The following is a 15,193-nucleotide window of genomic DNA, read 5'->3' as shown; positions in this document are numbered from 1 at the left end:
GTGTGTGTGTGTGTTGTCGTCAGGGTCATTGTAACACAATCAGCCAAAGAAAAGATCTATTTAACAACCATCTGTCGCCGTGGGCAACCTTGGATCGATATGCTGCCTAGCAACCAAATATTTAACCGGACATTTATATCAAATGTGACTGACAGGAGGAGAACTCTATTACACACACACACACACACACACACACCGTCGCCTAAAATAAACAGTCTTAAGTCTGTTCAAATATTAATGAACACATTCTCCTGTGTGTGTGTGTGTTTGTGTGTGTGTGTGTAAGTTTATGGTTTATTCATCAAAGGCAACCAACTGAAACACACACACACACAACATGGACATGTGTGTTAAGTACAACTCAGCTCTACAGGGACACGTTGTGTGTGTGTGTGTGTAAATGATCTCATGAGTCTTCAGTCCAGGATCATTTAAATCTTTGTGTTTTTAACAGATTCTTTATATTTTTAGTGTAAACCAGAGACTTCTGTTTATTTAAAGGGATAGTTCAACATTTTGGCAAATTGGCCCATTGCCATAATCCCAATAGTCTTAGCAGTAGGTTCGTAAAGGTAAATACAGAGGCTGCTTGATGAAAAACTGTTCCTGAAGGCAACGCTGCAACGTTCTGTTATTATCTCATAGCGTGGTGAATGTGCAGCTCACAACTTGTCCACCAGAGCGTTGTGGAGTTGTTGGATTGTGTATTTGATGAGTTTGATGAGGGAAACCAAGAAATCCCATGAGCCTCCGTAGCGTAGCTCTGAGCAGCTCACGGCTCTGCTCCACCGTTCTAAAAATAGCTTGCACCGACAATTAAAGGTAACGAACCTACTGCTATGACTATAGGGATTATGGCAATGGGCTAATTTGCCAAAATGTTGAACTATCCCTTTAAGAACCATCTGAATGATCTATTACCACTTCCTGTTTGCTGTTGCCATCCTATTTATGGAGGTTAAATCATGACACATGTTTACATCATTCAGTTTTTTTGGTGTTTCTACTTTTTGAATGACAATTTTTTGTCAGTTTCTACTTCACTGACTTGTAGTTTTTCCAGTTTATTCTTATCATTATAACTTTGATTTTATTTCTGCATCTGCTACAGAAGGTGAAGCTGAACATAAACAGACTTTAGCTCCTTTCAACTGAGCTGAGGTGGATCATTAATCATTTACCACCTTCCCGTTTAGTTTTTAAAGTTTGTTAAATCAAACAGGAAGCAGCTTTTCCTCCAATCACGTCTTAGTCAGCTTCATCATCATCATCATCAGCTCAGATCCTGTTTTTTGATTTATTCTCGGTGTCATTAGCTCGACCGTCCTCTGGTTTCTCTTTGTCTTCACACAGCGACTCCTCCTCTCTGTCTCTGTCTCTCTGTCGACTGTTTGATGGTGGGAAAAATAAAAGAGTCAAATCTGAAACGTCTCAAACAGCCGGCGAAGTGGAAGAGGAGACGTGTGACAGAAAAATAAATAAGCTGTGTTCTTCAAAATGTCACCTTATCATTGCTAAGAAGTCGAGTCAAAGTTTTTTTTATTATTTGAGTTTAAAAAAAAAGTTATTTTCCAACTTTGTGAGGCGTGTCAGTGGAGACTAATGTGTGAAAACAGAAGAAGTCGAAGGTGTTTTCAGCATAAAAACAGGCTGAACGATCGATTATCACTTCCTGTTTACAGTTAAACTCATGGATACAGAAACTGCAGGGAACTGAACTTGTCATAAAACTAAACTAAGATCTAAACTGTGTTTTTTCGATGATTTCTGGAGGTTAAATCATAAAGTAAATCAGATATAAAGACTTCTCCTGGAAGGTTTAGCGACGCTGCATTAACTCATGTATATTAATATAAATTCTGTGACTCTGGGTTCAGATTTGAGATTAAAGTTAAAACTCCGAAAAGCTCTCAAAGTCACCTCATGCACAAAACTCAAGAACAAGGAGTTTCCTAGTTTTCTGCATTAACTGCTCATGAAATGGGGTCGACTAACTTCCATCAAATGTCTTAACAATACAGCTTGAGTTTGTGCAATAATTCTTCTAGTGCTCTTACTGTGGTGAATTTAGGAGGTGTATGTGCTATGTTATGGGATATGTGCAATGCCGTTATGTTTTGTATTTGCTGGGTTGGCTGAGGTTGCATTGTTTGTTGTCATTGTGGCCATCAAGACATTCATGGCACAGCCCAGAGTCCAAGACAAATTTCCCTGAGTGGGACAATAAAGTTTATCGTATCGTATCGTATCGCATTGTATCGTATTGTATCGTATTGTATTGTACCATATTGTATCGTATTGTATCGGATTGTATCATATTGTATTGTACCGTACCGTACTGTATCGCATTGTATTGTATCGTATCGCATTGTATCGTACCGTTTTGTACCGTATTGTATTGTATCGCATTGTACCGTATTGTATTGTATCGCATTGTATCGTATTGTATTGTATCGTATTGTATTGTATCGTATTGTACCGTATTGTATTGTACCGTATTGTATTGTATCGTATTGTATCGCATTGTATCGTATTGTATTGTACCGTATTGTATCGTATTGTATTGTATCGTATTGTACCGTATTGTATTGTATCGTATCGTATTGTATCGTATTGTATTGTATTGTATCATATTGTATTGTATCGTATTGTATCGCATTGTAACGTATTGTATTGTACCGTATTGTATTGTATTGTATTGTATCGTATTGTATCGTATTGTATTGTACCGTATTGTATTGTATTGTATCGTATTGTATCGTATTTTATCGTATTGTATTGTATTGTATTGTACCGTATTGTATTGTATTGTATCGTATTGTATCGTATTTTATCGTATTGTATTGTACCGTATTGTATCGCATTGTATCGTATTGTATTGTACCGTATTGTATTGTATTGTATTGTATCGTATTGTATCGTACCGTATTGTATTGTATTGTATCGTATTGTATCGTATTTTATCGTATTGTATTGTACTGTATTGTATCGTATTGTACCGTATTGTATCGTATTGTATCGCATTGTATCGTATTGTATTGTACTGTATTGTATCGTATTGTATCACATTGTATCGTATTGTATTGTACCGTATTGTATCGTATTGTATTGCATTGTATCGTATTGTATTGTACCGTATTGTATCGCCTTGCATCGTATTGTACCGTATTGTATCGTATTGTATCGCATTGTATCGTATTGTATTGTATCGTATTGTATCGCATTGTATCGCATTGTATCGCATTGTATCGCATTGTATCGCATTTATCGTATTGTATCGTATCGCATTGTATCGTATTGTATCGCAGTGTATCGCATTGTATCGCATTGTATCGTATTGTATCGTATCATATGACTTTACATGGGTGACCATATACTATCGTTCACTGTGTATTATTCACGACTTTCATTACACACTTAAAATAACGCCCGTAGACACAGGCATGCTGTATAATTACAATTATGAGCTTTTCTTCCATCTTCCTCTTCTCTTTCCCTCCTCTTTTTTTCTCTTTCTCCTTGGCGTCCACGCTGCTCATTTGCATGAAGTGTAAAGAGCTTCTCTCAACTTCAAACTGAGGCTCTGGTCGCCTGCGTTGCGACTGCACGGCTGCCAATGACGCTCATGACGCTTCTGGTGTGAACGCACACTGAGTCACAAATATAAACAAACACAATGTGTTTACCCTAATACAACACAAACTGTTGTGTTCTGTAAGATGTGAATTATCTAAACCAGTCATTACTGTCAATGTTTAATGGACATGTTCAATAAAGACGACATATAATAATAGTTGTAGGTGTTTGTCTACACTTGTGACTTACTAAGAAATACTTTAAAACTTCTCTGACTGGAATAATGAACCTGCAAATATCTGATCCATGTCCTCATTTCATTTATTTCTTCTTTTCTCAGAAACCACTGTAGGCTACTACACTGTCAGATCAGACAGAACACCTCACAGCTTCTAATATAACTGTCTCCATCTGACTCATTGACACTAACATTAAAGCAGAAGTAAGCGATCCGGTCGTTTTGGCTAATGCTGCGTTCCAGGCAGGCTTTTGAAATCGTAAATTACAGCTTCAAGTCACGACTTACGACTTTGTAGCGTTCCAGGCAACCCACTCGCGTTTTTCCGACCTGTTTTACCTGTGAAAGTCACTATAACGGCCACTCGTAACTTCTGACCCGTGAACTCGTACCAGATCGAACTGGTACGACTTCACAGGTCGGAAAAACACGAGTTACGGGCTGCCTTGAATGCACCATAACCGCCCTCGTCCCTACATCACCACATTCAGGCGCATCCCTTGGCTGCACCAGACTGGCTCTGGCTGCACACACAGCCCTTTATGCCGTTCTCTCTTCTCATTGGATAAAACTTGTAGGATACGAGAAAAGTTTTCTCCTCGGCTCAGAGCAGAGCAGAGTGACTGACAGACCCGTGTTTCGGTCCAAACACTCTATAGAAGTGATTACTGTCGGAAGATAGAACTATTTAAGACTTATATTAACACAAAAATATCGCTTACTTCTGCTTTAACATTATTACTTTATATAACTATGTTTGGTGGATTTGTCTCTTTACAGTTTGTACTTTTTCTGTTGCTTCTTTGTTTTGTCTTCTTGTTTCTGTCTGTTCCTTTATTTGTGTTGTCTATGGTTTGTCTTCTTATGACTGTTTTGTACATTGTTATATGTAGAATCCCCTCGAAAACCAGATCAGAGCAGATCTCAGGGGGTTTAGTCCTAATAAATCGATCGAATCACATTCAAGGCAGAAAATAATTTTAAAAAATCCAGAGGGGTCACACACTTTTTCTTGCCATTGTATGACATGTAATTCTCCATCTGTTGCAATCACTAGTACTAAAGGCCTTGGACACACAGTATCTACAGATGGTGCATTCACTGCTCCCTCAACTCAGTAATAACCTTATGAACAGAAACCGCAGCAGTTGAAGGACGTTTCGTTTCTCCTCACAGCTCGTTCAAGGAGACACCACCGACGACTGGACAGAACCAGACGTTGAGTTTATTTTGGTTTATTTTCTAAAGATTCTGTATTTTCCAGTAGTTTTGAGTCAACAGTGTGTAACACAGTGGGACGCCGCGCCTCTGAACGCAGCTCCATGGGATCAAACATCAGCGTCTGTCTCTGATTCAATTCGCTGAACAACAACAGCTTAGTTTTTTTTTTATCCTTTTTTTTTTTTTTTTTACTACGAGTGTTGGTGAACGCCTCGGGACCAGCGAGTGCGTCTGAACGCAGCCCCATGGGACCGAAACAAGAGCCAAAAAAACCCAAAAAACACACAAAACGAGAGAGAAAACGTTCAAGTTCACCTCCAACAAAAAGCTTCAGTTCATCAACTGACGAGACCTGAGGAGCGAGAGAGCGCAGAGGAGCGAGAGAAGAAACAAAAAGATTAAAGAAAAATAGGAAGAGGAGGAGGAGGAGGAGGAGAAAAAAGACGATAAGAAAACAGGTAGAGAAACTTTTGGTGAAGAGCTGAGTCGGTCGGAGAGATCGTAAATGTCAGATACGGTGGGAAAACGTGACAGAAAGAAAGAAAGAAAGAAAGGGGGAAAGAACAGAAGTGAACAACAGGTAAAAAAAAAAAAAAAAGAGGTGATGAAATATTGAAGGAGGAAAAAGTGGGTCGATAAAACAGCGAAGAGAATAAACTCCAGAGGTTGTGAAGTACGTGAATAAAACATTGTGCGAATCAAATATAGATGAAACATAAATGATGTAAAGGTGGTGAAGAACGCGGAGAAAAGCTGCTTCAGCGCCGTCACCGAGAGGACGAGAGGAGGAACCTCAGAGGAACCTCGGAGGAACGCTAACGCTGACGGACCAGAGAGGCTCCAGATGTCGTGTTGTGTCGAACAGCAGCAGGTCGATGAAATGTGAAGTCCTCGGGGCTGCAGCAAACAAAGGTCAGAGGTCAACGACTCTGAACAGTTCACTGAAGCTCCGAGTAGGAGGAGGAGGAGGAGGAGGAAGGAGGAGGAAGGAGAAGGAGAGGTAAATGGAGGCAGAGGATAATAAGAAAGAGATAGAGAAGAACAAGAAGAAAGAAAGTGGTAGTGAAGAGAGAGGAAGGAGGAGATGAAAAAGGAAGAGGAATACAAATAAAAAGATGGAAAAAGAAGATTGAAGAAGAAGCAGAAAAAGAAGGAAAAAGAAGATAATAGGTGCGTTTCCATTACCCCTTGAAATGCGCAAAACCTAAATATCGAAATTAAAAACTGGTAATGGAAACACCTACATTTTGAAAAAACTCTCAAATATCGCAAAAAAGTTTTTACGCTCTCATGAGGTGGTTTTTGAGACGTATCGATACAAACGTGTATCGCAAAAGTGTAATGGAAACGGAAAATGGAAATTTTCGCTTTTCTACACGTCACCGGCGTCAGCGGAGTTGTGTGTGTCCACGCTGTGTTGGTTTATGTAACTTGAGGGGACAAATGAACCACATGTTTATTGTCATGCATTGCTGACCTGGGCATTGTTTCTCAATAACTTAGAAAAACGTTTCCTATCGTTCCCCTTTTCCCTGCATGGTTGAAGGAGACTGGCTCGCATCCACACTCCCACTCCCTCCTGCGCCAAAATGTCACCTTAAGTCACATAAACCAGTATGGGTGTGTGGACACAACCACCGTATATTTTTGTCAGCGCCTCATCACCGCTGGTGTTAAAAGGCTCCGTTCTTTCTGCAGTTAAGTTAATGCGCACATCCGCCGTGTTGGTAAACAAATAGTCCCTCTATATCAACGGAGGCAACCATGCTTGAGCAGCTTGGGTTGGAGGTGGTGTGAGGGGCCAGCGGGGGAGAGGGGAGGGGGCATTCGAGCTTCAGCACGGTACAGAACAACTGGCCCGTGTGAGTGCACCCTTATTTGTGGCCGCTGCAGCGCCACACGGGCTTTGTCTTTCAGTAATCAAGCGCTGTTTTTGTCTTTGTTAAAAACAATAACAGCAACAGCTGTCGGCAGCTGAGATCGCTGTGCCGTCACCATAGAAACGCAAGACGCATTACGGCTCATTCGCAAAATACCTTTCAATGGAAACACCCGCAAATAGCAATTGCACTTTTTCGAAGTTTCAGAAATATCGCTTTTATTTTGCGAAAATCTGTAATGGAAACGCAGCTAGTGAAGAATTAGGAAAAAGACAATGAAGAGGAAGAAGATGGAAAAGACGATGAAGAAGGAGAAAATGGAAAAAGACAATGAAGAAGAAGAAGATGGAAAAAGAAGAATATGGAAAAAGAAGAAGAAAATGATGGAAAAAGAAGATTGAAGAAGAAAATGGAAAAAGAAGAAGATGAAAAAGAAGATGACGATGAATGAAAAAAAAAGCAGAATAAGAACTGGAGGTTTGATTTAAACCGAAGCTGCAGCTGAAGAAAATAAAGAGCAAAAATAAAACATGGCGTCTGTACGGTGGCCCCGAGGGCTCAGAAGAAATCACAAACATTCTCATGAGTTTAACCACATGAGCCCGGGCTGGCATATTTTATGTTCCCATGGAAACACTTCCTGTGCCGTGAGCGTGAGGTTTGTAAAAATAAAATAAAAAATATAAAAAAACAAACTTTTATTTTGAACTGACCTGTTGTTGCCCCTGGCTTCCTGTCCGTACAGGAAGTGCTCCTGGTTGACGGTGATGTAATGAGTGGGGAGCTGCTCCGATTGGTTCTTGCTGATGGTGACGACGGGGTAGCCCATCTGGAGCGTCCACCTGTCCATCATCTCTCCGATGTTGATGTCCCGCCCCTCTGAACGCATGGCCTGGACATCAATCAATAATCGGTAATCAGTAACCAATAACGACCATTTAACACTAATTAATTGATCGACCAATCAGCCCTGAGTTACCTGGGACAGTTTGCTCCACAGGTCGTCTCTGGCTGCGTTGCTGTACATGTGACTCAGCAGATAATCCTGAAAACAACCAGAAGAGAAAAAGAGCTGAGACAGGAAGTGACATCGAACTGAAACTGGAACGAACCTGAGATTCAGTTTTTATCTCAATTTGGACAACATTTTGAAACAAACACCAGAAATACACAAATATATTTGTTCTGAGACTGAAGAACGTTACAAATTAGGGCCGATGGTGTGGATTTTTGGAAATATTGTAGAGATATTTCTGGAAAAAAAGTGATAACAATTTCTCCAAAAACATTTAAACATTTCTAGGAAAATGTAAAAAAAATTCTCAAGAAAAAGAAAAAAGAAAATCTAGGATAATAGTGGTAAGATTTCTCAAAAAGAAGTTTTTTTTTTTTAATTCTAGAAAAAATGGAAACATTTCTAAAAAAAAAAAAAAAAAAAAATATGAAAAATTTTTTTTTTTAAACTTGTTAAAATTTCTCAAAATAAGTTTTTTAAAAATTCTAAAAAAAAAGGAAGGTAAAATTTCCAAAAAAGTTTTTTTTTTCTTTTTTTCTTTTTTTTTAGAAATCTTACCATTTTTTTCTAGATTAAAAAAAAAAAAAAAAGGAATCACTTTTTTCAAAAAAAAAAGTCTTTTTTCCAGAATTTTCTCAACAATATTTCCACAAATTCCGCCATTGGCCTTAATTTGATTTTATACATTGACTAAAAAAGTAATGTTCTTCAATCTCTAATCTCTAAAACATTTGTATGGCGGTGTCGCCATGGAGACGAGAGCTGGGACACCGGGTCGGAGGCTCTGATCTTACAAGGTTGGTTTTCAGCCAAGAGACGCTCCATTCTCCCTGGAACTAGTTACTAGTCATTGATTTAACCAGAACTAGAGACAAGGGACACATGGAGCTGAGTTTGTCTTTAAGTTCACAGACGGGGTCGACATCGTCTCTGTGTCGATCCGTGACGCTGAGACAAACAGTGTGAACACGGGGCCGAGACCTCGGGGGTCGAAGTTTTGGGTCTCAGGAGTTTTTGGGATTCTGGATCTTTGCTCCGACTTCAAAACTCTCACTCAGTTACATCTTTAAAAAAAAAACGTGAACAAAGCGACGAGTCAAAGAAGAAAATCAAATCTCCTGGTTTCAGAAGGAGCTCGTTCAGGTGACGCTCCTGTTCGGTTTGATCTCAGCGCCAAGGAGGGAAAAAAAGTCATTCCCACCGTCGCCGTCGCCATGGAGTCGGAGAGAGGGAACGCCGAGGGAGGAGGAAGAGAGGGAGGGATGTTTCAGTTTGTAATATAACAAGAAAAAGGCAGGAAAGTAGCAGAAGATAACAGAGAACACCTGCAGAGAGAGAGAGAGAGCTAATCCCTCTGTGTGTGTGTGTGTGTGTGTATGTGTGTGTGTCAGTCGGTCGTTGTCGTCATGTGTTGGGAGGTTGATAAGGAGAAGAAGAAGCTCTTTATTGAAACAAGATGACACACATGATAACAACAGTGTCACCTTCACTAAAGCTGCAGAGATAACACACACACACACACACACACTCTGCGCTAGAAAATGTGGGAGAACGACGGTGTGAGTCTGTCAGTGACACTGTGATGATGATGATGATGATGATGATGTCACAGTGTGTCCGTCTGCGGTCAAAGATTTTTAACATTTCATTTCATTTTTGATTTAGGCCTATTTCATTCATGGTACACTGCAAAAACTCTAAATATGTGTCTCATTTCTAGTCAAAACAAATCTAATTCTACTTAAAATAAGACACATAACATTAAACCGTAGCTTGTTTTTAGACACTTTTTACTTCTTTGAAGCAGATTTTCACTTGAAATAAGTAGAAAAATCTGATAGTGGAGCAAGTTTTTCTTTCTTATTACAAGCACAAAAAACTTTCAGCTTTCACTGGCAGATTTTTCTACTTATTTCAATTGAAAATGAGTTTGAAACAAGTGAAAATTAATTGAAAACAAGTTAATTTTTAGGTGATGAGTCTTATTTTAAGTGGAAAGAGATTAGTTTAGACTAGAAATGAGACATTTTGACAAGAAATGAGACAAATATTCTTGGAAAGATTTTGAGTTTTTGCAGTGTATACATACTGGTTGCACATATTTACATAATGTACACATTGTCACCATGAATGAAAAGGAGCAGGATGAAGAAAAACTTATAGTACCTGCTCCTCTCTGTTGTTATAGTTAAATTGGCTTACTATCAACACCAATATTATACTCTGTTTCAAAATATTAAAGATGATGAAACATATAATAATAATAACAACAAAACAAAAAAGCAAAATAGCAGTGGACACCACTCGTCTATCTATCTTTTCTTTTTTCCCTTTCCCTTTTTCTCTTTCTCCTTCTTTTTTGTAGGCGCTTATCTTTTCTTTTTTAAACATTTTCTTTTAAACTGAGACATAGCCTACTTGTACAACTTTTCAATTCCTTGCTTTGTGAATGCCATAGTTTTACACCTGCAACAGAAATACACATTTGTTTTAAGCTTAGCCTTCCAAATGTCTGTTTAAAATCAAGCTTCAGTCTGTTGTCCTCTTAAAATGTTCTGGTAATGATCTGTTCTTTGCTTTATACATTATTTTTAAGTTTTATAAGTTCTATTAGATCGGCCACATTCAATAAACCTGCAGAAATAAAACTATTTGCAGGTTTTCTGTTGCCTCCCTTGTGAATAATAACTCTTACTGCTCTTTTCTGTAGCAGAAACATTTTAATAATAACAAACTCATTTTTGTTGCACTTTTTAAACAACATGAAGCTGTGAAGTGTCAGAGATGTGATAACAACGTTCATGAGTCTAAATGATGACATCATGGCTCAGACTGACGATGACATCACACGTCGGTGAAGTCGTCACATTTTTAATTTTCACTTTGACGCTTTAAGATTTAAGATTAAAACTCAGAGAACGAGGAACGATTTTACTTCAGCAGCTGCAATCTGTTCTTATCAGGCTGTCACACACACACACACACCTACACACACACACACACCTACAGTACAGTGTGTGTGTGTGTGTGTGTGTGTGTGTGTTGCGCTGCTGGATCAGCAGTGTTTTATATAGAATCTGGTTCTCAGTGTTTCAGGTCACTGAGAGTTCCTGCAGCAAAAAACAGACACACACTCCGCCTATATCTGTGTGTGTGTGTGTGTGTGTGTGTGTGTATGGTTTTACACATATTTCCATTAAACTGCTGTGTTTAACCCACTTTCACCTTCTATCATATGACATCATCTTCACTGTCACTGCACAATGAAACTTCACACTTTTCTCTCCTCTGGTCTTTTATTTTGAAAGGTTGACCGTCTTCCTCCTTCTCCTCTAAATCTTTGTTCTCTTGTTTGAAGTCAATAAAAACTAATTGATGACTGGAACTTGAAACACTCTCTCTCACTCTATTAATAATAATCATGATGATAATAATGACTTTAATCATGGTGGTGCTTTCGAGTGACGGCTGTGGGAGTGGTATAAAAGAGTTTCCGTGTCTCTGTCTGATCCATGTTTCATCAGTTTGTTCGACACCAAACATCCATTTATTCAACTTCTCTTTGAACTCAGAAAAACAGAAACAGAACGTATGGTTCCTCATTAAACTGAGCTTTTATTGTTTCATGTTCGGCTGCTGTCACACACACACACACACACTCCGTTGAGTTGAATCTAATAGATATTTTATTGAGGATATTTCATCTGTTTCTTTGGCAGTTTTGAACATCGGCTCCTGTCACACACACTCAGAATCAGAATCATTTTAATATCTGAGATTTAACTTCTGTGGCTTTAAAGGGATAGTTCAACATTTTGGCAAATTGACCCATTGCCATAATCCCTATACTCATAGCAGTAGGTTCGTTACCTTTAATTGTCGGTGCAAGCTATTTTTAGAACGGTGGAGCAGAGCCGCAAGCTGCTCAGAGCTACGCTACGGAGGCTCATTATGGGATTTCTTGGTTTCCCTCATCAAACTCATCAAATACACAATCCAACAACTCCACAACGCTCTGGTGGACAAGTTGTGACCTGCACATTCACCACACTATGAGATAATAACACAACGTTACCACACAGAGTTGTTATAGAGGTAAATACAGAGACTGCTTGATGAAAAACTGTCCCTGAAGGCAACGCGCATCAGCGGTTTTGCATGAATTTCCCTCCGCCGTTCTAAAAATTGCTTGCACCGACAATTAAAGGTAACGAACCTACTGCTATGACTAATAGGGATTATGGGCCAATTTGCCAAAATGTTGAACTATCCTTTTAAACCTGTCTCTAAAAAGTTTTCATTCACAAACTGCAGCTTCACTCGGGTCGAACCAGGTCGGATGTGGAGCGACGTCGTTTTACAGCAGAAAATACGAAGAAAAAGAAGAAAACCTTCGTCTCAAACTGCAACAACAACCAGACACACTGATTTTACTGCTCATCTGAATTCGCTCCAAAACTCTGGCTCAACACACACACACACACACACTCCCAGCAGCCCCTGGTGTCCTCAGATATAAAAACCTCTGTGTGCACAGCTGGAACTTACGTTGAGTCCTCTCTGGAACAGCGGCTGCCCCATCACGTTGGCCAACATCCGGATCAGCGCCGCCCCCTGTGGACAGGACAGGAAACGCAGCTTTAAACACGACAACAGGTGGAAAAAAACATCGACTCAGCTGCTACAAAGACAAAAACTGACTTGTTTCATTAGAATCTCTGTTTGATGTATACATTTAAACTTTCACTTTTTAATAATTTCACATTAAAACAGTTATAAACGTTTAACTCTGGATCAATAATCTCATTTATATTGTTTCATTTTTGTATGTTCATACTTATAAAATCAAGTTTTATCTGTTACAAACCAGTAATTGAGAAGACAGTAAACTATTAAGAAGAACATTGATGATGCACATTGATTTAGACATAAACTAGTGGTCAGTGAGTGAGGTCATAGAAGATTTATAGATCCAGACTTTAACTTTTATATAAATTACAGACTAATTAGTATCAGTGTAGGAAGAATGATTGATGAACCATTGGTAATAAATGTCTCTTCTCTTTATTATCTTAATTCCCCTTCTTCTGATTGATTGATTGATTGATTGATTGATTGATTGATTGATTGATTGATTGATTGATTGATTGATTGATTGATTGATTGATTGATTGATTGATTGATTGATTGATTGATTGGTTGGTTGGTTGGTTGGTTGGTTGGTTGATTGGTTGGTTGGTTGGTTGGTTGGTTGGTTGGTTGAGGGAATATGGAGTCCAAAGTTTGGGATTAATTAAAATGGTACAAATCTGTTGAATTAGCTTGATTAGCTATCTGGTTTATTGCTGTTCATTAGAACTATTGATTTCAATAGAAAAACAATAGTTAACCCTTTGTCAAGTCCTGCCATCCACGGTTACTGTTGCTAAGTTGGACAAACAATGGTCACGAAAGGGTTAACTCCCATTGGAAACCATTGAAAATTAGGCAGATTTAAAATTGCTTGTAAGGAAATTTTGAATTAACTTATGTAGAAGACAGATGTGGCTAAATAACAATTGAATGGGCATTACATGACTTTTCTGAAAAGTGTTGGTCACTCATGATAATAGCTAGCTAACGACGCTATCTCATAGCGTGGTGAATGTGCAGGTCACAACTTGTCCACCAGAGCGAAATCCCATGAGCCTCCGTAGCGTAGCTCTGAGCAGCTCGCGGCTCTGCTCCGCCGTTCTAAAAAATAGTTTGCACCGATAATTAAAGGTAACAAACCTACTGCTATGACTATAGGGATTATGGCAATGGGCCAATTTGACAAGATGTTGAACTATCCCTTTAAGGAATCAGGAAGTAGGAAGTCACCTTCTTGTAGGCGATCCAGTCGAAGACTCGGTCGATGTCGGTGGCCTGCTCCACCTCCTGGGAGATGGGGTGGGAGGAGCTTAGACCGTCCAATAGCATCACCTCGTGGAGGACGTCGGTCAGGAAACGCTGCTTCTCCTGCAAACACAAACAAATAACTTTGACCTTTGACCTTTAACACCTAATACATTCACAGTAATAAACTTTATTCATATAGAACTCATCAAAACAGCATCAAGGACAAAAAAACATGAGGTAAACATAGTAAAACATCAACAATAACATAAACAGCAGGAGGAATAAAAGAGAGCAGATGAAGGAGAAAGGATAAAAAGCTGAACTCTGGACGAGCGACGTCTTCAGAAGCTTCAGGTGTTTTTCATCTTCATCTGTTTTTCTTTATTTGATCGATCGGATCAATAAACAAATGTTCAGTTTGTTATTTCTTTGATTTTCACTTTTTCCGATTCTTTGTGTCACTCATTTCATCTCTGTCGCTTGTTCGTCTTCATTCATTGATCTGTTCTTTAACTTTATTCCTTTTCCGTCTCTGATTAATTCCTCTCCTTGTTTCCTTTCTTTGTTTCCTTCCCTCCTCGTCTCCTCGTCTCCTCGTCTCCTCCTCTCTCATCCCCTCCTCTTCCTCCTCTTCCTCCTCTGCTCTCTTGGTTTCAGGGTTTTAATAGACATCTGCAAACATGTTGAGCTGTAACGAGCTCTGTCTAAATTACCCCGGGGATCCGGCTAAATCCGGAGAAGTGTGGCTCTGTTTAATTCATGGATTACAGTGTTTACTATGGAGATTTAGTTTTTAATGAACCTGCATCTTGTTAAGCGATGGAACTGGCGGCTTAGTAAGTTTTGGGTCGTTAATGAACTGGATGAACAGGAACCAGCCTCCTCTTTTTAAATTAGCAGTACTATCTGCTGGGATATGTCTAATTCCTGGTCCAATGTGGCTGGGTGTAATACATGGATTAACGTTGTTTATTAAGTAGATTTGGTTTTAATGAATCTACATCTGTTTAAACAAAAGTTTCTCAAGGTGTTAATGTTTCATGAATCCAGAGAAACATTTAGATTTATACTGAATGGGCTCGGTCTATTTCCTGGTTGATGCAAGTTGGATTGATACAGATTTATGTTTTACATTCCTGTTTGTCCTGATGGATCAACAGCAGCGGACCTGTCTAATATCTGGTGTCAGACTAATTGGGAGTTTAAACTGTGACAGATTAACAGAGTGTTTATACGTGAGCTCTAAGGATCTGGCTAATACCTGGGTAACCGTTGTTTTAAACACACACACACACACACACACACTCTGAGAGGCTGAATCGGGGCTGTGGTGTAAATTATATCAGTTAATTAGTTAAAATGACACATTTAGATGAAACCAAC

The 15,193-nt window shown here is 39.1% G+C and overlaps 1 protein-coding gene across 1 annotated transcript in view; it reads right to left on the bottom strand.

Annotated features, from left to right (window-relative positions):
- LOC146962330 (thyrotropin-releasing hormone-degrading ectoenzyme-like) overlaps positions 1–15,193 on the bottom strand; it is a 194,654-nt gene that overhangs the window by 33,916 nt on the left and 145,545 nt on the right. The window contains exons 7-10 of the mRNA XM_085768900.1: positions 13,793–13,930; positions 12,479–12,544; positions 7,895–7,960; positions 7,629–7,807 (exon numbers count right to left, since the gene is read on the bottom strand). Of these exons, the coding sequence (XP_085625026.1) occupies positions 7,629–7,807; positions 7,895–7,960; positions 12,479–12,544; positions 13,793–13,930 (449 nt within the window). The remainder of the gene's footprint in view (positions 1–7,628; positions 7,808–7,894; positions 7,961–12,478; positions 12,545–13,792; positions 13,931–15,193) is intronic.

The sequence above is a fragment of the Trachurus japonicus genome, chromosome 23, assembly GCF_045865225.1.
Source record: "Trachurus japonicus isolate A0001 chromosome 23, Traja_1.0".
NCBI classification, from domain to species: Eukaryota; Metazoa; Chordata; class Actinopteri; order Carangiformes; family Carangidae; genus Trachurus; species Trachurus japonicus.
Note: the sequence above shows the minus strand (reverse complement) of the source record. Positions and strands in the feature narration are given on the sequence as shown.